At 46.0% G+C, this 22,894-nt stretch overlaps 7 protein-coding genes across 7 annotated transcripts; 5 read left to right on the top strand and 2 right to left on the bottom strand.

Moving 5' to 3' along the window:
• Positions 1 to 1,557: 1,557 nt before the first annotated feature.
• CCR75_000469 (uncharacterized protein) lies at positions 1,558 to 1,999 on the top strand (the record flags this gene model as incomplete). The annotated part of the gene is made up of 2 exons (XM_067958576.1): positions 1,558 to 1,871; positions 1,933 to 1,999. The coding sequence occupies 2 exons, from the start codon at positions 1,558 to 1,560 to the stop codon at positions 1,997 to 1,999; spliced, it is 381 nt and encodes a 126-aa protein (XP_067818384.1).
• Positions 2,000 to 3,350: 1,351 nt separating this feature from the next.
• On the top strand, positions 3,351 to 3,701 carry CCR75_000468 (uncharacterized protein; the record flags this gene model as incomplete). Its single annotated transcript, XM_067958575.1, has 1 exon — positions 3,351 to 3,701. One exon carries the CDS (start codon positions 3,351 to 3,353, stop codon positions 3,699 to 3,701), a length of 351 nt encoding a protein of 116 aa, XP_067818111.1.
• A 685-nt stretch (positions 3,702 to 4,386) lies between these two features.
• On the top strand, positions 4,387 to 8,725 carry CCR75_000467 (uncharacterized protein; the record flags this gene model as incomplete). Its single annotated transcript, XM_067958574.1, has 2 exons — positions 4,387 to 4,829; positions 4,904 to 8,725. The coding sequence occupies exons 1-2, from the start codon at positions 4,452 to 4,454 to the stop codon at positions 8,723 to 8,725; spliced, it is 4,200 nt and encodes a 1,399-aa protein (XP_067818112.1). The 5' UTR covers positions 4,387 to 4,451.
• Positions 8,726 to 8,922: 197 nt separating this feature from the next.
• Positions 8,923 to 9,468, bottom strand: CCR75_000466 (uncharacterized protein; the record flags this gene model as incomplete). Its single annotated transcript, XM_067958573.1, has 1 exon — positions 8,923 to 9,468. The coding sequence occupies one exon, from the start codon at positions 9,466 to 9,468 to the stop codon at positions 8,923 to 8,925; it is 546 nt and encodes a 181-aa protein (XP_067818113.1).
• A 1,406-nt stretch (positions 9,469 to 10,874) lies between these two features.
• On the top strand, positions 10,875 to 11,624 carry CCR75_000465 (uncharacterized protein; the record flags this gene model as incomplete). The annotated part of the gene is made up of 1 exon (XM_067958572.1): positions 10,875 to 11,624. The coding sequence occupies one exon, from the start codon at positions 10,875 to 10,877 to the stop codon at positions 11,622 to 11,624; it is 750 nt and encodes a 249-aa protein (XP_067818385.1).
• A 327-nt stretch (positions 11,625 to 11,951) lies between these two features.
• CCR75_000464 (uncharacterized protein) lies at positions 11,952 to 14,365 on the bottom strand (the record flags this gene model as incomplete). Its single annotated transcript, XM_067958571.1, has 4 exons — positions 11,952 to 13,847; positions 13,905 to 13,988; positions 14,051 to 14,131; positions 14,192 to 14,365. 4 exons carry the CDS (start codon positions 14,363 to 14,365, stop codon positions 12,408 to 12,410), a joined length of 1,779 nt encoding a protein of 592 aa, XP_067818386.1. The 3' UTR covers positions 11,952 to 12,407.
• A 69-nt stretch (positions 14,366 to 14,434) lies between these two features.
• Positions 14,435 to 14,680, top strand: CCR75_000463 (uncharacterized protein; the record flags this gene model as incomplete). The annotated part of the gene is made up of 2 exons (XM_067958570.1): positions 14,435 to 14,567; positions 14,622 to 14,680. The coding sequence occupies 2 exons, from the start codon at positions 14,435 to 14,437 to the stop codon at positions 14,678 to 14,680; spliced, it is 192 nt and encodes a 63-aa protein (XP_067818389.1).
• Positions 14,681 to 22,894: the final 8,214 nt, after the last annotated feature.

The raw sequence follows: 22,894 nt of genomic DNA, 5'->3' as shown, positions 1-22,894 counted from the left end.
TGCTCGCAGTTCCTCTCTCTACTCTGTCGAATTTAAAAATGTAAATTCGTTCTTAAAGAGGGGGATGGTGTAACGGGCTAGAGTTGCCCTAATGTTACACAGTCCCCATTAAGTACATTTGGTACTTAAGGGGATGGTCAATTACTAAATAATAGTAATTAGACCCAACACTCGGGTGTGGTGCACATTTGTGACCAACCCTTGTGGATGTGATGCACATGGGTGCATTCACATTAGGAGGGATGACGCCCAGCGTCATCCATGATGACGGCTAGCGTCATCAGTTACGCGAGGTATCTATAAAGATACGCTCGCAATACATATTAAATGATATCTATAGAGATAACATTTTAATTGGTAAAAATAGGTATTTGTATTTAATTCTATTAAATATAAATCAGTCTGAAAATTACTACCTACTTGGTAAGTGCGCACGAGGAGACGGATTACCGCTCCCGTGACGTCACTTCACCAGAGTTCTTAGTGTGTTGGGTGAGGTCGCTTGCGCGCCCACCACAACTACCTCACTGCACGCTAGAGAAGCAGGTGTAAACCGCTTCCTCGCTGTGCTAGGGTGTGTGCTAAAGTAGAGCGTGGCCGCATTGCGACGTGCCCGTCTACAGCATCACATACACAAGGGTTGGTCACAAATGTGAAACACATCCGAGTGCTAGGTCTAATTACTATATTTAAATAATTGACCATCCCCTGAAGTACACCAAGTGTACTGATTAAATTTAGCTGCTATCTACTCAAGGCATTCGTCACGCCCGAGTTCGCAACTTTTTTCTTTCCTTCCGTCAAGTTGAACTCTAGCCGGATGAGATCATTACCGCAGTGTATATTTTCTTCACGATGAAATGGGAATATATGCTTTCATTTAAGCAGGCACGATGGCGCGGTGAGGATATTAGTATTTTTACCGCTGGAATTTCGTGTAACGCTTAAAGTGCTCACGAGATGCTAGAAGTTGGAGAATCGAGGATGCCTTTGCAGTGTTTGGCGGCATGGCACCGATACCAATGCCACAGAATTTTTTTTATTGGCAAGGCATTTGACGCTTTGTCATTTGATAAGGCTTGCGATGTGGTAAATTCCGGAGTGTCCTAAGTGGGATGGCTAAGTATAGGGAAAGCTTGTGCTTATCTTTTCTGTACAAGTTCTTTATGGCGACGATAGATTGACTGCTGCTCGATGTGCAGTTGGAAAGCATAACTGCCTTGAAGTTATTTAAAGCTCCAGCTGTCTAGTCCAACTTCAATCCGCTGGCAAGTCATTCTTGCATCAGGTACGCTCCGTTTCTCGAAGACTTTTAAGCTCTATTTTAAAAACTGGTGGTCTTCAAAATTCGAAGCACAAATCAGTAGGGGATTCAAATACGAAGAGAGGCCCAGTGGTAGACCCACTCATGCACAAATCGGCATACTTACAGTTAAGTGGAGAAGCGCTTTACACAGACGATATTCCAGACGTTCATGGAACAGTTCACGGTGCATTGGTACTGTCAATGTGTGCTCATAGAATCATTAAGAGCAGGATGCAAGTGAAACACTTGCTATGGACGGTGTTCATCGCTTCTTTGATGCTTCGATTTTCGAAACTGAAAAGCTTGGATCAAATAAAATTGGTCCGGTGTCAAAGGACGAAGAATGCTTTGCGTCGGACAGACGGTCGGTATTATCGTTGCTGAAACGCATTAGCTGTGGCTGCTGTCGACAAGGCATTTACAAAAGGTTACCTTCCGTGACCACAATTGAGGAGGCGATCCAGAGTGAATCATTTATTCTTCCAGTACACGTCATTGATAGTGGTAACGTTGACAAAGGGTTCTCAGACTCTGGCGGCTGGCATCCTTTTTTGCGAAGTATAAGGTTAGGTTTACGCAAAATGAAACCATACTGGCACAAGATGTATATATCTTCAATAATGCAGGGTATTCGATGAATTTGTCATTAGCAATGATGAATCGCGCGCTTTTCCACTGCGGTGTTGCGTATAAAATTTCCAATTTTCGCTGTCGTGGTACTGCGTGCCGCACCAATCTCTCTAGAATACCGCTTTTATTGGATTTGGTGGACCACAAGGACTGTTTATCGCTGAGACGTACATCGATTATATGCTCGCAGTCTTAATTTGACTCCAGAAGAAATTCGCATTCGCAATATGTATGCTTAGGGTCAAATCACGCACTATGGTCAGCTTTTAAAAGATTTTAATTTACGAACATTGTGGCAGCGAACGATCGATCGAAGCGGATTCACGTCCAAGCAAGCAGAAGTTGAAGAATGGAACAAGGGTAACCGCTGGAGAAAGCGTGGCATTGCGATCTTACCAACCGAATTTGACACAATCTTCAATTCGAAGTTTATATATCAAGGCGGTTCCTTGGTTCATGTATATGCCGATTGGTTTCACATGGTGGCGTTGAACTGCTACAAGGATTACTTTACTTACAAAAGAAATTTGAGTGCTTGCGCGCGTTTTTAGTATTCCGCACGATCAAGTTCACATCAAGGAAACGTCGACAAGTAAGGTTGCAAACTCGCAGCCATCAGCAGTCTCCATGAGCACGAACGTGTACGTAATGGCGACTCTGGATGCGTGTGAGAAGATTTTGGCACGCCTGGCCCCCATTCGTGACCGTACAGGGTTGAACGCCTCATTTAGTGATGTCGCAAGCGCTGCCTACTTCAAACAAATCAATTTGACAGCACAAGGCTTTTACATCATTCCGAATGAGGTTGTGGCTACGATTTTTCTAAGCCGGTTGGTGAGCCTACACTATTCTTAGCAGTGGAAGCTTCTAGGAGACCAACTGCATGCATGGAGTACAATATGTCATTGACTCCTACGAAGTTGCACAATGTGTGGCTTCATTGTAGCTAGATGTCATCGATTACGAATTCACTCGGTAAAAATTTCAAAAGATTTGCCTGCTTTAAAAGCACTCATGAAGAGTATAATTATTGTCACGTTAGGTTGGAGTGAGATACTCAGTGCACATGCAAAGTCCACGATCGTATTCTGCACCAACTAGAAATTCGATGTCTGGGATGGACGATGAAATGCGATAAATCTGAGCCACATAAAAGAATCATCAGTGAGTGGTCATTTAAGTGTACCAAGTCACCGAAGTCACCGTAGCAAACCTTATATCTTCCCCACGTAATCGAGCCAGCTATCGTCGCATTAATCCGAAAAATAAGTTGATTTTTGCTAAAATCTTTCCAAAGAGCAATTCCTTCGGTATATCCAGGAGTAATGTTAATCCCGGCAACGATATCAGTGATCGACCCTGCCGCCGCCTTCCATGGTTTGTCGAGCACCCACTTGCCCACAAGCGTCGAGTTATGATAGATGTCGGCACTTCCAGACTCAAGTACAAATCCAAAGCGATTTTCATTAATCACGCTTACAAGCACTTGGTACTCAACTTTGGGTTTCAAGCCCAAGATGCTGTGGAGAATAGAATCCCACTCAAATTCACGGTTGCACACGTTGTAATCGGGTATACGTGGGTAGAACATCAGGGCGATCACCGTCGCTGCGATAAGCACCACCAGCCATGTAATTCGCGACACCAATGCCTGCCAATTTATCTGTCGCTCTTCATGTTCGTGGCGAGTACGCAAGCGTTCAAGAGACAACTGATCCACGTCGTTCCCAAAGAGCCGAATCTCGTCTTCTCGGATCTCATCTAAAAGTAAAGGCTGACTATGATCACGCCTGCGCTCTTCATCGTCACTGCGAAGCATCCTCCAAAGCAATTAACTAGAAGTACATCTTATCAAACGCATAAAGCTGTACCTGATTATTGCCTGCTTCTTCATCCACTTGTCTGCCTTAACTGCTACACCATTATTAGAGCGGAAGGACTTCGATTTCTTGGCTCGAAAAAAAAATGTACAAATGGCTGAGATGCCGCAGATGCAGCAGGTCAGCGTAACTATAAGACAGAGCACCGCAATGACAACGGACGGTGGTGGCCCATAGCCGACGTGCTGTGGCTTCGTCCGCTCGCAGTCTGCAATACAGGCATTGAATAAGGCATTCAGAAATCGTCCCATGCCGATATGACGGTTCTCCTAACATGTCGACCTTCGAGGTGATGGCATACCGAGACGCCGATCGGGCAGCCGAATGGTGACCCAATGGCATGGCATTGGAAATCACGCTTGCAGAAGTGACATGCGACGCTGGCGTTTAAACAAGTTTCGCAGTCCTTGTGCGACGCGCAGGCGTCCCATTGAAGCCTATCGTCATCGAATTGCGCCTGTTCTTCTAGTGCCTGCATGACTATTCCAATATTACTATCAATCACTTCAACCTTTTAAAGCGTATAGAGACCGGACCGCAACCGGTTAGTACATAACATTATTTGTCTATAAACAATGAGCTCGGCCCTTGAAAAACAGGAGTGTCTTACTGAAAATACCCCATAGCAAACCGCGATGGAGAAGGAAAGTCGCGCGGACTGGGTGGCTGTAGGCGCCCAGTTCCAGAGCAATGAGACCAACCAGGTCGTTAAGCCCAAGACCGCGTACCAGATATTCCAGAAGAGCGTCATGGACGACGTCAAGCGCGTCGTGGCGGCCCAAGCCGCTGAGCGAAAGGAATCCGTGGAGCTTGGCAGCATATCAAAGGAGATCAGCTCGCGCTGGTCAAATCTCTCAGCCAACAGTCGTGAAGAATTTGCGGATCTTGCGGCGCAAGATAAGAGGCGCTACGACGACGCGTGTCGCGCGCGCGACGAAGAGGTCGAGACGGAGCGTGCACTTAAGCGGCAAGAGATAAATGGCATTGTAGAGGGCAAGCGTGATCGCAAAAAGGTCTGTAAACACTCATTATGAGCTTATTTAGTACAGATAACGTAAATTGGTGCTGTCTTTGGGTTTTTGAGCAGATTCAAACTGTAGGTGAAGAAACGCGTCTGACGCGTCAGCCAAAGGAGCTTTCCGATAAGCAGCTAGAAGCCAAGAGATTGCGTCAGGAAATCCGACAGCAAGAAATCGATAATCGTGACGAGCTGAAGGCCGAGGAACTACGCCAAAAACAAGCGCTAGCAAAGAAGAAATCAGACATCGCTTCGGCTAGGCTGAAGTACTTACTATCTCAAAGTGACATTTTTGCTCACTTTAGTGGCAAAGTGAAAAAAGGAAAGAAGAAAGGCAAAACAGGTGTGACGCTAAAGGCCGAGGAGGAGGTAAAAAATGCGATTAAAAGTCCCGAGGACGCGAATCTTCTCAAGGCAAAGGGAACTGCCAAGAAGGAGAGAAAGCGCGGAAGCAATGTTGATGGCGAATTGAGCGTTTCGCACCACGTAGGCGTTCGCATTACGCAGCAACCATCTGTTATTAAATTTGGTACAATGCGTGCGTATCAGCTGGAAGGGCTCAGTTGGATGATAAATCTTGCACACCAAGGCATTAATGGCATCCTTGCCGATGAAATGGGCCTCGGAAAAACGCTGCAGACGATCTCTGTGTTGGGCTACTTTTACGAGTTTCAAAATGTTTCTGGCCCGCATATTGTATTGGTACCAAAATCAACGTTAAGTAACTGGCTCGCCGAATTCCATCGCTGGTGTCCTTCATTACGCGCAGTGAAATTTCATGGCAATAAGGAAGAACGTCAGCGCTGTGTGCAGGAGGTTTTGTGCCCCGGGCTGCCCGATGACAAGCGAAAATTTGACGTTTGCGTGACTACGTTTGAAATGTGTCTAAAGGAGAAGACGGCGCTCTGTAAGTTTGCATGGAGGTACTTGGTTATTGATGAAGCTCATCGGATCAAGAATGAAAGTTCTCAATTTTCAACCGTTGTCCGGATGCTCGACACGGAGCATCGCCTACTACTGACGGGCACGCCTCTCCAAAATAACTTGCACGAACTATGGGCTTTGCTAAATTTTTTGTTGCCTGACGTATTTGCTTCGTCCCAGGAGTTTGACGACTGGTTTAACTTAGATGTTGATGACGATGAAGCCAAGAAGCAAATGATTAGTCAGCTGCACAAGATCTTACGTCCTTTCATGCTTCGTCGTTTAAAGGCTGACGTTGAGAAAAGTCTACCGCCAAAGAAGGAAACGCTGTTGTTTGTGGGCATGTCGGAAATGCAGAAATTGCTTTACAAATCGTTGCTCCTGCGCGATGTAAATACGGTCATGGGGAATTCAGGTGGTGTCTCGAAGAGTGCGTTGCAGAACATTGTCATGCAGCTGCGAAAGTGCTGTGGTCATCCGTATTTGTTTGAAGGACAAGAAGATCGGTCTTTAGATCCGTTAGGAGAACACGTGGTCGATAATTGTGGCAAGATGGTGTTGCTGGACAAGCTGCTGAAGAAACTAAAGCAGCGTGGCTCGCGCGTGCTTATTTTCACGCAGATGACTCGCGTCTTGGACATTATGGAGGATTTTTGCCGCATGCGCCAGTATCAGTACTGCCGCATCGATGGTCAAACATCGTGCGAGGATCGCGAAAGTTCTATTGACGAATACAACAAGCCCAATTCGTCTAGATTTATTTTCTTGCTGTCTACTCGCGCCGGCGGGCTCGGCATTAACTTGTACACGGCAGATGTTGTTATTTTATATGACTCAGATTGGAACCCACAAGCTGATCTACAGGCTCAGGATCGTGCTCATCGTATTGGTCAGAAGAAGGAAGTGAATGTTTACCGTTTAGTGACGGCTGATTCCGTTGAGGAGAAGATCATTGAGCGCGCTCAGCAGAAACTTAAGCTGGATGCTATGGTGGTGCAGCAAGGTCGGCTTCAGGAGAAACAAAGCAAGCTAACGAAAAATGATATGCTTGAGATGATTCGATTTGGTGCTGATCAAGTATTCCGAGCAACAAATTCTACAATCACGGACGAAGATATCGACGCAATTTTAGCAAAGGGTGAACAACGTACAGAGGAAATGAAGCAGAAGATGCAAGCTCATGATAAGGGAGACTTGCTTGACTTTAAGCTTGATGGTGGAGGCTGCCAAAATCACGACGGGATCGACTATTCCAACGAAAAAGAGCGACAGGAAGAACTAAAGCGTCTAGCCGATGCAGAACTTGCGCGCCAGATGGCAGAGGGAATAGGCAAGCGAGAGCGCCGTACGGTTCATCGTCACAGTCACGTGTCTTTGGAATCAAAACACAGGACCAAGCAGAAGCAGTTGCCAAAGGTATTGCGCTTGCCTCGCCTTGATGAATGGCAGTTTTACAATCGCAAGCGGCTCATTGAGATTCATGAGATCGAGCGTGCGAATTACGAGCTCGCCAAACTTGAAATGGAGAAGCCACCGCTTCCGCCTCATGCTCAGTATCTTACGGAAGAAGAATTTAAAGAGAAAAAACAACTGCTGTCCGAGGGGTTTAGCGACTGGAACAAACCCCAATTCTTCTTGTATGTCAAGCTGCTTGCTCGCCACGGTCGCGAAAACATTGAAGCTGTTGCCCGCGAATTGATGAAGCCGGTTGAGGAGATTAAGCGGTATTCCAAGGTCTTTCTTGCCAGAGGCCAAGAAGAATTAAGTGATTGGCCGAAAATTTTGAAATCGATCGAAAAAGGCGAGTCGAAGCTGCTAGAAATTGAGCGCTTGACTGAAGAGACGGCGTGCAAAGTGAAGCGATACGCCAATCCGTGGGAGGATATGCCGATTAATTATCAAGGCAAAGGAGGCAAAGTGTTTACTGAAGAGGAGGATCGTGCTCTGTTGTGCCTCGTGAACTTGTTTGGCTACGGCGCGTGGGATCGCATTAAGCAGGAAATTTGTAACATAGAGAGATTTGCGTTCGATTATTATCTTCGATCACGCACCGCGGCTGAAATTGGACGTCGCTGTGACTCGCTGATGCGTATCTGTGAGAAAGACAATGCTGACTTGGAGCATCGGGAGAAGAAGGAGAATGATGTACGTCGTACATTGCAGCTGCAGCGCATCAAGCTTGATCAGCAGCTCGCTGAAGCCCGAACGGATGTGAAGCAGCACCAGTCTCGTGTGGACGAGCTTATTATGAAGGAGGCTAAGCGCATGCAGCGGCAGCGTGAAGCTAAGCGCGCGAAGAAGCGCAAAGAGCGCGATGAAAACGAGGAAATGGTGGATCAGCGCACCGAGGATCTGGTTCATTTCTTACTGCAGGCAACAAGTATGGATGCAGCTAAGGTTGCTCTAGACTTTTGTGCAATGATTAGCCACGAAAAGCGCGAAGAGCTACAACCATCGTACGTGCTCAAGAAGATTCGCCAGGTGGCAGAAATAGACGAAAATGCTACGAAGGGGGCTGTAGCGTGGACAATCAAGCCAGAGTTTGTTAATATTGCAAATGATACTTTGAAGAAGGAGACCAAGGTGCCCAAACACGAGCTCATGACTCACGTAGGTGGCAGCGCATCACCCATTAAATTCGAGGGCACGAGTCGCTTGCCCAGATCCCCTTGGTCTCCAACTGCCATGAAGCATCAGCTGCAAAATGCGAAAAAGGAGAAAAAACTGAACAAGGGGAGTGCTCTGAGCAGTGTGCGCAAGCCTCGCAGCGCGTACGTCCAGTTTAGTATGGCCAATCGAATAGTGGTCAAGCAGTCACTTCGTAAGGACGCGCAGATTATTGACGTCATGAAAGAGCTCGTGCAAATGTGGAAAGCGATGAGTACCGAACAAAAAGCGCCGTGGGTGGAGGCAGCCAAGCTGGACAAGATGCGTTACGACCGCGAGATGAATGAAACGACGGATTAAGGATGAAAGCTTTAACACAAATCACAACTGCTTCCAACTATTGTCCTGGTCTTGCCGTTTTAGCAATACTTTCGTTCTCGTACAAGTTTAAGCAAAAAAAGGTAGCAAAAGCACTACAAACAAGTATTTTGAATTTATCGTCAAGTCTACAACTTTTAAGCATCGACCACATTTAATTAAAAGATCATTTTAAGCATTCACAGCGAGCACCTTTCCAATTGGCCCGACCCAAAGTTTTGCGTCCAAAAGTGTTTAAGATTAGTCCTCGCCTTGTACGCATACCCACAACCAAGCATATTAAATTTTCGGCTTAGAATATTTTTTCTATGGCCCGCGGAATTCATCCATGCTTTCATAACTGCCATTACGTCAATTTGACCGGCCGCGACGTTCTCTGCAACTGCCGTCCACTTGAAGCCTGCAGCTGACACGCGCTTGGACATCGAGGATCCGTTCGAACCCGTGTGGCTCATAAAGTTGTTTGAAGCCATATCTTTCGAATGCTTTTGGGCAGCTGATTGCAATTTCATGTTCATGCAGAGCGGCGAAAGGCCGCGGGAGACACGCTCCTTGTTCACTGCGGCTAGTAGAAGCACACCGAACTCCGTGTCCAATTGTAAATTACGGCCTCCACTGGTCTGGTTCAATGGCGTACCAGTGCAATTACTCGAGCGGGAAACTACAGTATTGCAAAGTAAAGCCAAGACGAGTCCGTTTAGGAGAAATGTCGCTTTCTGGTGCATTTTATTGCAATACGATACAAATAAAATTGAAAGCCTGTCAAGAATGTAAATCGGTCAATGGTTTGTGATACACTGTAGTCGCTGTAGGCATGAAATTTATTCCATGGTATTCTATCGTGTGTTTGGTCCCGTATATTAAGGTTCTGGCTTCGTTTCAGCTGTCACCGAGATTTCGTCAATAAAGCGTTGAAAATGTATAAGAGACCTGCAAAAGAATTCTAAGAAACAGTCGCGACAGCACTTAAATTAGATTGTTTTCCTTTTAGTTCAGTCATCGCTAGTAGCGCAGACCGCAACTCTAACGAAAGTATGGCTACATCTGATTGTGATTCAGCCTCAAAATATACACTGTACTTATTAAATGATATGTTTAGTAAGAACTGCCGTTATAATTTTAGCCTGAATGATTCCAAAAGAGTAAGATAAGGGATGGTCCCCCGACTTACCCCCTCATCGCATAAACTATGTACAACTTCGAGGGTCCACTAAAATTCGGTACTTCTTGGCAGTGAGTGAAGGACGGGCCACGCTTACCGAATCTGACATCTTGAATGCAAGAATGACAGTTCTAAAGAGTCATCATTCACCAATCACGTGCTGCAATGAGAGCTGTAGGTGGATCGAGCTTAGCTCGCTATAGCCCACAAGTTGGCGGGATAGGCTGTGCACGACACCAACGGGCTAAATGATTCGACTATCACCATCGACAAGGCAGTAGAAGCGTAAATTAATCAGGATAAATTATGTGGATGATCAGTCGCGAGTGTGACGTAGCGTTTAAAAAAACTGCACAAAAATAAAGATCGACGTTTTGACAACAAGAGCCAAAATGAAATGCCAATAATGAGAGTATTCATCAAGTAATCCCTTAATAATAGTCGTATAAGAAATGTACGGTGGCTTTCGCGCGAGATTCAATACGTATGCACACTATTCGAAAAGCCCTGTTTGCTTTTATTTGACAACAACCGTCAGATGTTTCATAAGCGTGGGATGCCCCACAAAATTGCAAGGTGCACAGGATTAATTCGTGGCGCCTTCTCTTCCGATAGTTTTACAAGAAGCGTGCGCTTGAGCGTCAGTTGCCAATGACCCCAATGTCCATTGTACGGGTTGACGGGGATACTAAAAGCTGGAAGAAAAGACGATCGTGACGACAAAGTTCGTTACCCAGCTGGTTTCCAAGCAAATGTCACCCCCAAGTGCTTGGCAAATGGACAAATATTTGCCGCTACCGTCGCACCAGATAGATACTATATCACAAGAAACTAGACTCACTTCTCTCGGCAGCACACCATGCTCGTTCTGAAGAGAAAAGAGGAAGCCTGAAGTACTCACTTCTTATTTTGTCGATTCGAGCAACATTGCAATCAGAAATTATCAACGCATTCGCCCTCCCACTCCCCATGCTGAACTTCACCCGCTCCCCATTGGGTCTTTGGCTTTTAATTTCTGCATCGTTTAATAATTCAGTGGCAAAAGAATTGCTGCACAAGAAGCCGCGTAAACTGCAAATCTACTCAAGCTATGATGACTACTACCAAGAGATGCTTAATGCAGTGAATGCAGAGCGCGCGAAATTGAGTCTCTCAGCTTTGTGCGCAAACGAGAAGCTGGCAGCAGCCGCTGCGCGTCATTCAGAGGATATGGCCAGTAATGACTTTATGGGCCACACAGGAGCGAATGGTTCCACCCTGTCGGAGCGTGTTTCGGGTGCTGAGTTCGCGTGGACAAAAGTTGCCGAGAACGTTGCAGCTGGCCAGAAGGACGTTGCTTCGGTCATGCAGTCATGGATGTCTTCCAAGGGTCATCGCGATAATATCTTAAGTGCCGACTACATCATGCTCGGTACATCATATGTATACAGGTCTGACACTACGTACAAACACTACTGGACTCAGAATTTTGGTGCTAGCGACTCGGAGATTTGCGACGGCGGGCTCTCTTCGGTAAATACGAACCAGACGCAGCAGTACACTGATCAGACGCCGCAGCAAACGGACCAAAAGCAGCAGCAAACGGACAAAAGGCAGCAGCGAACGCACCTGAGACAGCAGCGACCGGACCAGATGCCGCTGCTGTCTATGTGGGATTATGTCCCGGGTGAGGCCATCCCGCAGAACCTAACAATTACCAAAGCGCTTATCCATCTCTAGCTTTGGAAATTATATCCATCACTGCCCCTGGTTCCAAAATGGAGACTCCAGCCACTGAGACTACACAAATTGAGCCTACTGCAAAAAATGCTACTGTCACCGTGAGGCCAGCCGCCGAAAATTTTGCTTAAGACTCTCTTAACACAAAAACATCGAAATGTTAGGTCACGTTTTAGGACCGGATGATTAACAAATATCTGTTCGAAGTAAAAAAAGTAGTGGAAATTTATTCAATGCAGCTCTTTATCAATTTCAGCACGATCCTGATTTATAACGAATCTTTTCCATCCTTGACGGGTCCTATAGCTCTTGAAATTTCGTGAATGCGATTAAGAATTCATATCGATTTTCCTTTGTGATTTTATAAGATGCTACAAGACACGTATGAACAATGGCTTTTGGCAACCTAAATTCTCTTTTAATTAAACATTCACCTTAAGAGCTTAAGAAATGTTTATACATTGCTTTTTGTAAGTGATTTTCATTTTGTTCAGGGTGTAAAAGCATTTTTATCTGCACTAACTGCCCAAATTTTGTGAGCGCAATGCAAAACAAGCGAGCCGCAAAGGGCAAATATTATGCCTTTGGTCTGTGAGACCAACTTGCCGATTGCCACTTGTATGAAAAGGTCAGCTCAATATACTTTTTGAACGTCGAAATGATCGCAACTAATTTTATAGCGCTCTGATTATCGTGACAGCAAAAATCACGTTAAGCCATTGTACCTTGCACTCTCTGTCGAATTAGGCAACATATTCAGGGTCCAAGGCGAAATATACTTAGTCACATAAGAAATGGACGCTTGCGAAGAGCGGGTTCGCCAGAGACGACAAACCGTTCGGAGAGGGCTGAGGCTGCTGCCCCAAACGCCTCTTCTTTCTTTATTATGTGCGCATGAGCGCGTGCGCTAGCATTTGAGACAGCTCGACGCATCGTTCGCGCTTGGTCAATCAGATTCAGCTTTCCGCTCACTGCGACACTCGGTAGCCGAGTCTTTATGTCCGCTTGTGCCATGGAACTTTGAAGACGGTGTTGATAGACAATAGAGCAGACAGCCCGATGGATCGCGTACAAAAAGTGCAGGAGCCATATAAAAGGCACCGTCCACTGAACAAAGAGGTACACCGTAAATGCCAATAATAAATACCGATTGGGAATCACAATGTGCAGCACACAGCTCAGAGTGACGTAAAGCAGCACGTGAGTCGAGTATAATGTGTCTTCCCAATTGAATATCAGCTCGAGGATATTGATATTGCTAGACCACCACGCCATGTTGTTTTGTACAGATTGCAACGTTCGTTTCGTCTCTTGATCGATCGTGACGTGAGTCATCTTGTTCATCAAATGGCTAAAGCTCGGCGGCAAGTGGCACTGTCGAAACGCACCGTTGCTCATGTCACATTCTATGTTCGTATCACCGCTCGTTAAGTGGTTCTTCGTTTCAGCAAACGAGTAAAAATTCAGCTCAAAGTATTTCCGTACCATACACGCAATGATCGCAAGGTGAAGTATCACCGGCAGCCATTGTAAGAAAAGACAAAGCCACACGCAAAGGGCGAAACACAGAAACGTATGCGTCGGATGTTCCCAATTTAAAGTAGGCAAAATTTGCCAAAGTACCTCCAAATATGGCCACAAAATGTCGAGAAGCACCCAGAAGTTGCAATACAGTTGTGCTGCTTGAAATTCCGGCCACTGGTGCTCGTATTCCTGCTCAGCGGTAAAGTAACTGCAGAACTCGGCCATTCGTGAAAACTTGTAGTGCAGCAAGACGTGAATGCGGCCCGCCCCGGCGTCTTTTTTAACGCCTGCACGGTGAAGCTTCTCGGGAAGTAACAGATCCAGCCACTTGTTATGTCGTCGCTGGTCCATTAATTGCCAGAGTGGGATCGACGTCTCGCCTAGCTTTGTCGGCTGACTGAGCTGACCATAATTGTACACCTCTAGCAACAGCTCGGCTCCAGGTGCACACACATTAAATACAAATGTTTCATGCCAGCGTGGATTAAGCGTACGCGACTTCTTTTTAGTGCATTTCGTTTTCTTATAGTCGCTGCCCCACTCTTGTCCATGTGACCACGTGCCTGTAAGTATCACCCGCACAAACGGATCACTCGTAATCGAGTCTGTCGACGGCAAACCAATAGCTTCCACGACTTTGACGTACAGCTGTCCGACACGTACCCGACCTTCCATAACAGGGTCCGCTTTGTTTTCAATCTAATCAGCTACAGCATCACTACGTGGAAAATTAAAATTACCAGCATATTGGGATACCTCCGAGGACGAGTGACCAGACCATTCCAGTAACGCAAAGTGCTCATCCACTGCAGCGTAGCACGCGTTACAAACCCGCATCGGCTGGCAAAACAACCACACCATCAGCAACAGCACGATTTCAGTCTTCAACACTTTTGGCGTACGAAAGGGTCTGTGGACGAGATGCGGCGTTTATGTGGCGAGCAATTATGACATACGACGTTACCGCATCGTCGGCAATGGTGCTATAGTCATAAAATAAAAATAAATATTGGTGAATTATACACTTGTGATATCTGCAGTACCTTGCGCGTGATGATTGTAAATGACGTGTTGCAGTGCATGCAATTGCTAGTCTCTTCATCATCAATCCATCGTAAAGTGCGGTCACTGCAATTGTCAGTCGCACTCAACAGTGCCGTGCTGCGGCCGTGATTGCGCACAGCTGCCGATGGTAGGCTGCCAAACAGCGAAGCCATCAGCCCAAGGCACCTCGAAATGAATACACCGCTGATGCAATTTATTCCAATTCCATTGGTTAAAATACAATGTTGGAAAATGGGCTGATCAAGACGTCCCACTTCCCACAACCAACAAAGCACACGCTAGGAGGGCTGCAACGGCTAGGTGGCACTCCTTGGCTGGAATCAAGATACACGAGAGTAATTAGTGACTCACTCCGTAATAAAACAAGACGATCTTAACCCACTGAATTTGTTTGATTCATTTTTACAGGTTATGAGCCAATGGGCGATCAATACCGCACGGTAGCGCCGCTGTACGGAGCGCGATGATAGCCTCGCGTCTGAGGCAATCAGCGCAGCGCGCACTCGGCTCGTTGCCTCGGCTTACCAAGACTCGGCCTGCGCACAAACGAGACTGGCGTCCGAAGATGGCGCAGTCCGCTTTTATAAAACGGTGTCTCACCTGTACTGGTGTGGACACTGCTACTTATAGAGAACCCCACGAAGGGCAATTGTATGCTCCATTCTTTGGGAGTCGCTACTGTGCGCAATACATCCGCCACGACCCGATTGACGCGTTCCGTGTGGCCATCGGTCTGGGGATGATGAACTGTAGACATGTGGAGCTTGCTGCCGAGCAGCTCAAACACATGACGCCAAAAACCCGACGTAAAACGTGGCATCCCATGTAGTTGGAACGCAAGATCCAGGAACAAGAGCTGCCTCCTTGCCTGCTACATGATGCATTAAACCTGCACCGTCTAGCAGTGCGCCATTGAAGCCGCTGCCGATTCCAACGGATTGTTGGAAGTCGGTCAATCTGGACTCCATGTTTGGCATGCCGCCTGACCATAAGGGTCGGACGGGGCTCGTCGTCTTTGTAGACAGACTGAGTAAAATAGTGCATTTAACCCATTTTTATAGGTGTGGTCACCAAAATTTCTCTGACACTCGTAAGAATCTCTTATCACAGCCCAGATGCCCACTCGATGGTGCATCATGGAGCTCGTGAAGTATCTTCGACTTGAGATCTGTGTCATGCGGGACATGGATTTTCGAGAGGTCAGCTGATGCCATAACAGGCCATCGCTGTAGCTAAAGTGATAACTTAGCTTTTAGGCGCGACGGAGGGAAGGCCTTTCGTCCGAGGTGATCCATCAGCAGGCGATAATGTTCGTTTTGATTGAAGCTCTCCTTTATTCCAGAGGTCAACGAGCTCGTCACGTAATTACCTTCATTGTAATGAGGAGTCCCGTCCCGTTACATTAGTATTATTTCCTAAAAGAGTAATATTGAATTTTATATTCTATGAAAGGAAATAACAAAGAAGTACAAATTATTATATTAATTAATTATTTGACTTGATCGTTCCAATATAACGAAATTTGGTAATATTGATGCAATACGGCATTAGTCCTATTAATTGGTTGATCTAAGTTTGAATCAACCCCGCCAATCGTCACAAGACACGATTGTGCGGTGCGCAAGAAAGCGCCATACATAGTTTGTTACTTATATAATAAAGTCAGTAGTAAAAAGAAGATTGTTACGTAGTAGCTTAATATATCAATACATTTCTCTTTATTCTAAAGCCTTAGTTTAGCCCTTAAACAAGTCCTCTTAGCTTCATAGAAACCTTTTCCGTACCCTGTATATGCGAAGTATCGAGGCACCTCACCTGCACTGTAATTAGTGTAAGGTTAACTAGTACTTATCAGCACTAGTAAAAAGTGTCCCTTCACACCTGGTAGCACTGCGTAGTCCGTCTAACGCCCTACAAACGTTCGATCCAACATGGACATGTCGAATGGAGAAGGAGAGAGCATTCCAGCCCCTCAAGATGGCTATCACGCAACGCATGAAAGGTTTACTTATTGGAGTGACCTTGACTGGAGAGCGATCGAACAAATGTATTCGATTGTAGGCGGGCCAGCCCTTGGCGTCATGCTGTACACTCTAGGCAGGGATGAACAGCAATGGGTCATAGCCGGGTTCACACAACACGAACTGGACGGGGCCCGAGATAAAGTAGCCTTCCTTCACCAGCAAGGCTCTCAACACTAGGAAGTGTTGGAAGAATAGGTTGCTCAGCAATTGGAATCGTTGAGAGAATAGGTTGCTCAACAATTGGAACTGTTGAGAGACTAAGATGCTGGACAATAAGAGCTGTTGAGACAGCAGCATTTACAGGCTGCTAATGGATCGACACTTTCGCGTCGACCCAAAAGCTTTAAGATTGAAATCTTTAAGTTAAGTCAGTCGAAGGCGACTCCTTTTTAAGATGGTTTGTCGACTAGACAACGCCATAGAAGCTCGTTGTATCAGTGATGATGCGACAAAAGTGAAATTTTGCATCTCCAACTTAGCCGGACGTGCCAAATCTTGGGCCTTGGGGCTCAAGCTTCACGTCCTATTAGTCTTTGGGTCCTATAAGGTCTTTAAGACCCGGCTCAGACAAACATTTTGGCCGCCACGTGCCGAAATTTAGGCTTGAGCCGAGCTCCTGGATTTGAAGCAGGGCAAGCGTGACATTCACGCTTATGCCCAACATATACGACACCTGATCAGTTGTATCGTGAGTCATCCGATTGATGAACAGGCACAGGTTACTGTGTTCATTAAGGGTCTCGCAGACGATTCTGTCGAGACCTACCTGTTCCGGCTCGAATAAGAGAAGCTTGACCAACCGGTCTCTGTTGCAGAACAAGAGGACTTCAGTATTATACAGGCTTTTGTCCGCTCAGGTGCTTAACGTCCACCGAGACGACAAGGAAACGGAGATTCAGAACCCATGGACCTCCCGTATGTTGAGAGCGAGAAACCTCGCTCTTCAAGTTACAAACGGTTACAAAAATGTAATCGTTGTCAAAAGACGGACCACTACGCCTATGAGTGAAGTGCCCCACGGCAAATGCCTAGAAACACTGAGCGAAAAGACCGACCTCCCGCTATGCGCAGCGGAGGATGCGGATCCAAAGCTGTTGCGAAATCGCAACGGCGAGGCAGACCGCAAAAAACGGTCGGGGTCAGTGAGTGCGGAGCGCCTTACTGATCCCGCAACGTCAAAAACAATTGCAGGCCTTTCGACGTAAGTTGCTACTCACACAAAAACATTGCGTGCAACACCTCAAGGGATAATGTTAACCTCATCACCTGAAAATAAAAGTGTCAAATAAATTGCCACTTAAGTCCTAGTCGATTGTGGGGCGTCGAACAATTTTATTCGACGCCAATCGCTAGAAGATCGCCGGGTCAAGTTCGTTGAGCGAGATATTTCTTAACGAGGATGACAGTGCGCCTAGCAACAGGCGCAGCAATAATATAAAATAACAGTAGAGAAACGTGTACTTGATATCCAATACACGTTAAATGGTAAACAGTTCGATGCTGATTTCATCGTACTTGATTTGGATGGCAAATTTGATGTCATCCTTGGATTATCATGGCGTAGAAAGTACGAGCTATGTATAAATTGGTAGCATCAAGCTGTGACGATGCCTGTCTCTTGTTCATCTGATGGTCAACTGATGAACGTTTTGGAGCGTCCAAAAGCGTGTGGATGTCCTATGAGTGAGTGTGGTGGCCTCACTTGTGGGTCTCTCGTTAGCATGACTACACAAGACCTCAGTGTGAATACCTAACACATTGAGGCGTTAGATCTAAACGGCTGTGCACAAGCACAGGCAGCGTCGAAGTTCGACAACTCGAATAAGTTGAGTGGTACGAAACAAGGATGCTTGCTAGGAAAGCAACATCCAAGAAAATTTGAAATGCCTGTCTAGAAGAGGCAGTGCGAAATAACTTGGATCGACTGGAGAGTCGATCTTAGAGGATCTCGTTGTGGTAGCGCAACCACAGCTAGAGACAGCTGGGAAGGACCCCCCCAAAAGACTTGAGGGAATAAGTCTCCAAGAATCTGTGGAAATAAGTAACCGAAAGTTTGTGGTCATAGGTTCCCAGGTACCTTTGGAAATAAGTTCCAAAGAGGAAACTGAGACATTAAATGTCTTAGTAATCAGTGAATCAAGTGTAGGCGCTCATACACTTAATCTAATAGCGTCTCTGAAATTGACTTCGGAGATAACTCAACTGCCAACGCTTGAACCGAAACGGTTCGTGAGTGATCTGCGAAGTGGCAAAGTCAACAGAGCTGCGTACTTGTCACAGATGACAACTACGCGGCTGATATTCGGTCGACAATAGTATTTCCTGAGAACAAACGGGTTTCTCAGCAGCTCATCGATGATCGAAAGTGTCCTCGGTGAGAACACTCGGATGGAACGTTTTACGTTCCAATCCTAAGAGTCTTTGAAGACAAATACTTCTTATCAGGACTTAATCGCATTCAAAGATGTCTTACCTGAATCAGCACCGTGCGAGTTGCCTAAGGATAAAGGCGCTCGACACGAAATCGACATGATTCCAGGTTCGAAATACTGTGTCATGAAGCAGTGGTCATTGCCTCGTGAACAGGTATTGGCGATCGACAAACTTTTGCCTATCGCTTAGCAGCGGGCCATGTGAGGGAGGCAACTCTCTTACATAGCTGTCAAACCTTCTGTGCGCGTAAAGCAAAAGGGGGATGGCGGATTGTGCATGCATTCAATAAATGAAGCGCTGCAATTGTACCGGCTCAAACGCCGATGCCACAAAAAGACGTTATTGATGGTATGTCAAAGAGTACTATCTTTTCGTCAATGGATCCGATGAATAGATTTTATCAGATCCTCATGCGCAAACAGAATATCCCGCTTACAGCAGTAAGCACCCCAAGCGGTTTGCTATGGGAGTGGCTAGTCGTGCCAAAGGGACCTAATAATGCCCCTGCGACATTCAGCAGATGTGTAACTAATCTGTTAAGATCGTTGCGGGATGTCGCAGCGAGTTATTTTGATGATTTCTTCGCTCAAAGCAGAGCTATGAATGGAAAGTCGGACGGTGAAGTACATCGTACCCACGTCTGAAAGGATCTGACGCCTACGCGAAAGCCTAAGTTGTTTGCAAATCTCAAGAAGTGTATATTCACTGCAAGCGAAATACCACTTCTTGGGTGCTTCGTAAGTGAACACGATGTACGCCCGAATCCGGAAAAGATCAAGGCGATCACCGATTGGCCTGTGCCAGTCGATGTGATTCGACTTCGAAAGGTCCTCGGGCTACCCGCACAAGTACTAACGCAATTACGCCGAAATGATAGTACATCTTTCTGCTTTGTTAAATATAATATAAAGTGGTCATGGAACGCTGATTATCAGTGTTCATTTGATGGTGTCAAGCAAAGCTTGATCCAATCGCCAATCCTGGCGATGGCGGACCGAGAATGACCATTTCATGTGGTCTGTGACGCCAGCGATTTTTCAATCGGCTGCGCATTAATGCAACATGACACAGACGCTTGGCACTACCCATCGACTGTCTCCTGGGCGCAGGGCGCGTCGTCTGTTTTCAATACGGTCAGCTTCAACCAGCTCAACGCAACTATCAAGTGCATGACAAGAAGCTCCTTGCGATGAAATATGCGACATCCGTCTTTACGCACGGCCATAAACAGTCCACACCTCTCGCAAATAATGGCGAGATGGTTGGCTTTCTTCGCGGAGTATAACTTCTTTGTGGAGTATAGACCTGGACGACTAAACGTCGTCGCTGATGCTCTTTTGTGCTGACCCGAATTGGAGCCGGCTGCGCAAATCAACAGTGAGCAAAAGGCCACTGTTGCAACAATAAGTGTTCTATCGTCAGCATTACTCGACGTCGTTAAAAGAGCTTGTCAAGGAGATAAGGCTCTTAAAGGGTTGATGGAATACCTTAAAAGGATTGTCGAAATTATATCGTTCTTCAACAGATCGATATACAAAACGCAATGGTTTATTGTATTATACAGCCATTGCTGGCGACACCATAATGATTTGCGATAATGCATCATGTGTACGTACCACGATGCACCAATAAGTGGTCATCGTGGACGTGAGAAGACTTATCTCACGATAAGTTGCGACTTCTACTGATTACGCCGGTATGAGCTCGTCCGGAAGTACATACGTGCTTGCGAAGTTTGTCAACGGGTGAAGCTCCGTGCTTATCCCGTGCTCCATACAGCTTCTACCTGTTCCGGCAGAGTTTTGGCAGTCCGTATCTATGGACTTCGTCTTCGAAGTCCCCGAAGACACCCACAAGAATAATGGTATTGTTGTTTTCGTTGACCGTTTTAACAAGATGGTACATCTTGCCGCCCTCCCCCGTAGTCAATCACAGCCAAAGACTGTGCTCGTATCTTTATTGACACGATATTTTGACTCCATGGGTTACCCCGTGAACTGGTCTCAGATCGAGACCCTAGATTTATGGCGGACATTTGGCCAACAATGTTCGAATCACTTAGAAAACAGTTAAAAATGTCAACTTCTGATCATCCTGAAACACATGGTTAGACAAAGCGTGCAAACCGATTTCTCGAAGAGATACTTTGCGGATACGTCCACTCTTTTAAAAATTGGAGCGAGTTCTTGCCGATGGTAGAATTTGCCATCGACAATTCAGTGCATGCTTCTACAAAGCATACACCGTTTTCCGTGAATGCCTTTACGCCACCCACATATATCTACCCTGTTTGAGAGTAACTTTTATTTAAAGGGGGGAATGACTCGCTCGAGCAAAGAATCTTTCAGCTCTTGCTCATCACGCTTAGCCCTAAGGTCAATGCGAAGGATACCAATGTTGAGTTAACTAACATTGAAGTAGACAACGATGCTGAAAGACTCAGCATCGAAAATTATACTATTAATGAGAATGATAATACTCTCAATAATAAAGCGATTAATATCTCCGCAGTGCGAGCCGGTCGCACTGAAGACAAAATAAAATCGAGGCAACACAGGCTGGCTAGAGAAGCAGTGGTCCGTTTCGTATAGGATTTTATCGCTGATACAGTAGAACGACAGAAACGGAACTGGCAATGCATACACGGTCGAGCTGCCTCGTAGTATGGGTAGGCATCCTACGTATTATGTTGGGCGTCTCCACCCGTACCATCAGTACGAGGCTTCTTCCGATTCCGGATTACACCGGAACGGTCAAGGCATCGGCCAAAGCCTGATGGTTCCGAGCCAAAGACTACTCAAAGACTGTCTCGGAACAGGGTCTGATTCTCTTGAATCAGACGATCCACTCTTTCCTCCAAGGAAGAGATCTTCTGACGAGCTGTCACCAGCTCGTTTTAAAGGGACTGATGTGTCCTTCGTTCGCCATTTGATCAGTCGCAATCTGCGCACAACTTTACAACTGGTGACGAGAAATTCACCGACTACGGTCCGTTTCTCGAACCTTGCACGAAAAGAATTTAGCTTGTCACAAGGCAGACCTTACGGCCTATGTTTTGTATATTCTGTACAAAGCTGTCCAAGCTTGGAACAAAGGTTTGGCATCCTTTGCTCGTTTGCAAGTGTACCACCGATACCGGTAAAAGACATCGATGAAGAATTCCGTTTCATCCTCACCAGGATTGTTAAGCCTGGATGAGTCGAATAACGGGGTACGATATTGATCGTTGGTCATACCAGACCAACGAATGAGGTTTCTCCTAGAGAGTACCCAAGGCCCCTTTTCAGGAGCGAACCGCAACCTACAAGCGGTGCCTCTCCTGTTGGCTCATGTTACGTTAACGTTAACTTGGTCCTGTAAGCGATACCTAGATTAACTCCTTTTCTGGTGAGGCAAACTAGCACCACCAGCAGCACTCTTACGTTTGCGACCACGTAGTTTATGGTGACGGATACTAGCGTCATCAGAGTGGTCGTCGCCCTCGGAGTCATCTGATGATGAATCTCCACCAAAGAGGTCCGACGAGTTAAACAACCTCGTCATCACCCTTTGGTAGTCATGTTAGAACCCAAACGTCAAACGGACTCGGCCCCGGGTGATCCGGTGGCCTTCTCACTCGCCATTGAGTCGGGCGATGCAGGTGACTTTAACTAGTCACCTACAATTGATGTAGCAGATGACTTGTCCCCGTCACCTGCATGTCATCAACAGATGACATACCCCAGTCACCTCCAATGGGAGAAGAAGGTGACATATCCCCCGCAGTAGACGCTAATGCGTCTACTGAAACATTTGCCTTACTGACAGCTACACTAATCCGTGCAGCTGCCAGCTTAGCGGCCTTGTGGCCCACGCGCACAGACTTGTTTGTCGCCATCTTGATTTTATTTGTCGCCATCTTGATTCTACATCGAAATCAAGGTTGCAAATTAAATCGGTATTATGATTAAAATTATAACGCAAATACAATCGGTATTTTTTTAAAACCAAAAATGCTAATTCCATGAAAAACCTTAATAACCTTTCCTGTCACCCTACATCAATCACTATAGTGATTGTTGGTTTGGGGGTGATGAAACGGTTTGTCCCGTTACATAAGTATTATTTCCTATAAGAGGAAAAAAATATTATTTCCTATGAGAGGAAATAAATAAAGAAGTGCAACATTATTATCATTATTAATTTTGACTTTAATAATTTATATAATAACAAATTTGATATTAT

Source organism: Bremia lactucae, linkage group LG6, assembly GCF_004359215.1.
Source record: "Bremia lactucae strain SF5 linkage group LG6, whole genome shotgun sequence".
In the NCBI taxonomy this organism is placed as follows: Eukaryota; Oomycota; class Peronosporomycetes; order Peronosporales; family Peronosporaceae; genus Bremia; species Bremia lactucae.
Note: the sequence above shows the minus strand (reverse complement) of the source record. Positions and strands in the feature narration are given on the sequence as shown.